The 4,151-nt window shown below is 42.0% G+C and overlaps 1 protein-coding gene across 1 annotated transcript; it reads right to left on the bottom strand.

The window, feature by feature from the left end:
• On the bottom strand, positions 1-3,906 carry lrrc18b (leucine rich repeat containing 18b). The gene is made up of 3 exons (XM_037755979.1): positions 3,607-3,906; positions 2,314-2,705; positions 1-543 (listed from the first exon to the last, which is right to left on the bottom strand). The coding sequence occupies exons 2-3, from the start codon at positions 2,569-2,571 to the stop codon at positions 76-78; spliced, it is 726 nt and encodes a 241-aa protein (XP_037611907.1). The 5' UTR covers positions 2,572-2,705; positions 3,607-3,906; the 3' UTR covers positions 1-75.
• Between the last annotated feature and the right edge of the window lie 245 nt (positions 3,907-4,151).

Genomic DNA, 4,151 nt, shown 5'->3' with positions numbered 1-4,151 from the left:
AAAAGTAATAAATATTGAGTTAACATTCATTTATGATAATAATTTATTTTATAGTTTTTAAAGTGAGACCAATCTCTACATCTTCTTGTCGTCCAGGGTCGTTAAGTCATTTATGCTCATTCGCGTTTGCAATCCATCCTCCACCTTCTTCCTCTCAGTTTGGCACTTATTCAGGCAGTCGTCACACAGGACGCTCTTATTGACCAGGTAAAGCTTCTCTGTGATTATGAGGGACTCATTGCCGAGTGCCTCCTTCTTAGTGAGTATGGGGTTCCTGTCCAGGTTGATATTCTCCAGTTTAAATAGCCTCGCGAGGCAGCCGGGGACGCGGGTGAATCGGTTGTCAGAGAGGCCGATGTGGCGGAGCTCCCTCAACTCGCCGATGGAGGGGGGAAGAGCTTCTAGCTGGTTCATGCCCAGGTTGAGCCTGAGGAGTTTCTTCAGCAGGCCGAGCTCACTGGGGAGGCTCGTCAGACGGTTGTTACAAAGGTTCAAAACCAGCAGGTTCTGGAGACTGCCGATAGTCTCGGGGAGCTGCTCCAACTGCAATAAAAGAACGCATTCTGTAATGCCACACCAATTCACAATTTCAATTTAACTATTTCCTGGAATACTTTTTCTTTTTTCTTCATGCTTTTTTTTGTTTTAATGTATTGTAACGTATACAGAAAATAATCTGTATAAAAAAAAGATCAACACACTACAGGACACCACATCATCCAATTATTACTATCCATTATAAAAAGGAATTTTGCTGCTACTCATTAATCACCGTAACATGGACACTGTCACACAACAAATCTTGATTACCACCTGGGCAAACCGGGCAACTGCCCCGGGGCACCAGACCCTCACGGGGCCCAAAGGCTTCAGGTTCACCATGTGGTTTTCATGGTAATTTGATAAATTGTAAATTTGTTTGTTAATTGCGTAGACCTAAAAAATAACAACACAATACTCACATATTTCTGATCAAACAGTGTCTAAAAAGTGAAGCCAATGCGGAAGGGCCTTAAACTTGCATTCTTTCTAATAGCCAGCAGAGGGCGACTCCTCTGGTTGAGAAAAGAAGTCCGATTGTATAGAAGTCTATGAGAAAATGAGCCTACTTCTCACTTGATTTATTACCTCAGTAAACGTTGTTATCATGAGTTTATGGTCTCAATTGCTAGTTTTGAGTCTTCAATACAGCATGATGTTCATTTAGTAAATTATGGTCCCATTTAGAGTCAAATAGACCATAAAGCAGGGGATGCTTTAGGGCGTGGCTGTCTGGAGGTTGTCCGTGTCTTCAGAACTTTAACCCTTTCACAGTGTGTTTTTAGTTCATGAAAGTTAATTGTAACATGTTGTGCTTAGCTCCATCCTCTTGTGCCACTTCTGGTTGCAAAAAACCAAGATGGCGACGGCCAAAAACCAAGATGGCGACAGCCAAATTGCCGAACTCGAGGCTTCAAAACAGCAGTCCACAAACCAATGGGTGATGTCACGGTGAGTACTGGTGCCTTCAAATGAAGCTCGTGAGCACGTGTTTACAACATGGGAAGTCGTGTTCACGATATGCTTGCCGTTCAAATGGTTAAGTCGTGAGAACACCGCTGCTAAGCATCAGCAATGTTAACGTTACTGTCGGCGTCTAGAAGCCACCGAGGCTAACAATTTAGCAAGCTGGCAAGCGGGTAACATAATGCAGTAAATGCAAAAGCATAATGACAGAGGAAAAAGATGAGGCCGTTGGGAATATCAACATTTTCCTCAGACATATTATAAGATTACGAAGAAAAAAAATATATACGACTAAAATTACAATATATTAACTTATTATGCACCGAAAAATTCTCTTCCATTCCCTGGCCATGTCATCCAACACATCACAAGTCGTGAGCTCGGAGCTTTCAGAAACTTACAAGGTTGTGAATACCACGAGAGGGGGGCCTTCATAAGGACTCTTCTGGTGAACACGGTAAACACGACCCCATTTGAAAGAACCAATAGTCCACTTCTTATATACAGTCTATGGTCCCAAAACTAATCACTTCCTCATACATAGACACTACACCGAGTGGAGACCTGCATATAACCTGGCACAAAAACACTAAACATATAAAGATATATCCCAGGACTATTAAAAAAACATTGGAAGCTACATTTGCCACAATGCAACTCAATACTTTCCTTGCATGGTAATCACCCATTTTCTTAGACCCGCCAAAGCTCCTTCAGCTCCGCCAGCTATCTTCTGTCAAATATCACTCTGTTAACAATGTCAAAGTCAAATAAAGCACATTTTCCTCCATTTACTGTCATACTCACATAGTTGCTGTGCAGGTCCAAAATCTGGATGGTGGTGAATTGGTCAATAAAGTCTGGGAGCTTCCTGATCAGGTTCCTGCTCAGGTTCAGTTCGTCCAATTCACCCAGCTTCTGGATGCACTTGGGCACCACGGCGACGTCCTTGAAACTGAGATTCAGGCGACGTTTACCGTCGATCGTCTGCTCCACGCTGTTATTTGCCACTTTCAAGGTGATTGTCTTGCCTTTAGCCTGTTTGTTTTTCTTTCCCTTAGCCATTCTGCTGTGGGGAGATCCAGGACTCCGGTGACGGGGTCTGTACTTAACGGTGCTCACAGCACCTTATGCTGTGACAGACGAGGTGACAGTGGAACCGGTCTGCAAGATTATGTTACCCACCACAGTCCAGCCAGCTGAAACAGTAGACAAAGTCAAGTTTTAGATTTCTCAAATATCCATAACATCATCACCTATTGTTCCATGACAAAGCAAATTCAAGAGCATGTTGCAGGTGCTTTATTAATATTATCAGTGGACAGTTAAAGCTGCAGTGGGATATGATTACAAAAAGTTATTTTCATAAAACAGTCACTATATCCTACTACACTACACTACTGTCAAGTAGTGTAGGAGAAAAGGTAATCTGAAAAAAATCATGTGCCTCTGTGTTCTCCGGTGCTCCTAATGGCATCTGCAAGATGTGACAGACCGGAGGAAAACAACCAATCAGAGCTGATCTGGAGCCTTGCCGTCTCTGAGCAGCTGTCAGTCACTCGCAAACTCCGATCAAACGGTCAAACTTGGCAGCGCTGATCAAATATGAAGTAATAATCTGTTACTGTAATGCTAATTTCTCGCCTCAAATGTTTTCAGAAACATCTTGTAGTGTACTGTTTAGCTGTAAAATGAGAAAGTTTGTGACCCGATAGCCATGTTGAGATCAGCTACGCACCGCCCACCAACCGGAGCAAAATTTCTCATTTTACAGCTAAACAGTACACTACAAGATGTTTCTGAAAACATTTGAGGCAAGAAATAGGCATTACAGTAACAGAATATTGATTCATATTTGATCGGCGCTGCCTTGTTTGACCGTTTGATCGGAGTTTGCAAGTGATTGACAGCTGCCTCCGTTTAATGACCTGTTATTGGTCAAAGTCTAGATTTTCTAAAGCCTGAAAACAGAGCCACGAGGAAGTGCCGAAGTCTAGTTTACTCTCAGAACACTCAAATTAAAATATGCTGAAATGTGGTTAGCTGTTTTAAACATATTTCTCACAAATGACATTATGATAAAGAAACTCTTTTTCTTACCAGCAGTCCACTTCTCTAGATCCAGCACAATGAATATCAGGAATGAGACAAAAGGGACTCCATACACATTCTGCAATATATAGTATAATAATAATCTCCCCTGATCCCTTTGTCCGGCCTGAGAATTACACTCTGCATCGAGATGCCACCGAAGAGATTTGTAAACGAGTCAGACTGTTGTAGACAGACGAGGAAAGAGCTGACACGTTGTGCAGTCCGGGATTTGTTTTCTTTTGTTCCCAGGCAACTGCTGTTTGCTGCCAGTAGACCGTTATATGGCTGTGAGCAGCTACAGTGGGATACTTTGTTCTTTCTCTGTATGCGGGAGACAATTTAAAAGATTACGGTAACTGTTTCTAGGATTGTTCTGTTTCAAATAAAAATCCCATATAAAGGTGTTGATGTGTTGACTGATAATATAAGGAAGTTAGGGTTGCCCTTTGGTTGCGTCCAAAATTCCATACTATCATGCTATTTAGTACTCTAAAACAGTATGTGAGATATTTTAGTGTATTTTATGTCCGAAACCTCAGTATGAAACCAAT

This window comes from Sebastes umbrosus, chromosome 20 (genome assembly GCF_015220745.1).
Source record: "Sebastes umbrosus isolate fSebUmb1 chromosome 20, fSebUmb1.pri, whole genome shotgun sequence".
Taxonomy (NCBI): domain Eukaryota; kingdom Metazoa; phylum Chordata; class Actinopteri; order Perciformes; family Sebastidae; genus Sebastes; species Sebastes umbrosus.
This window is presented reverse-complemented; position numbering and strand designations above follow the sequence as displayed.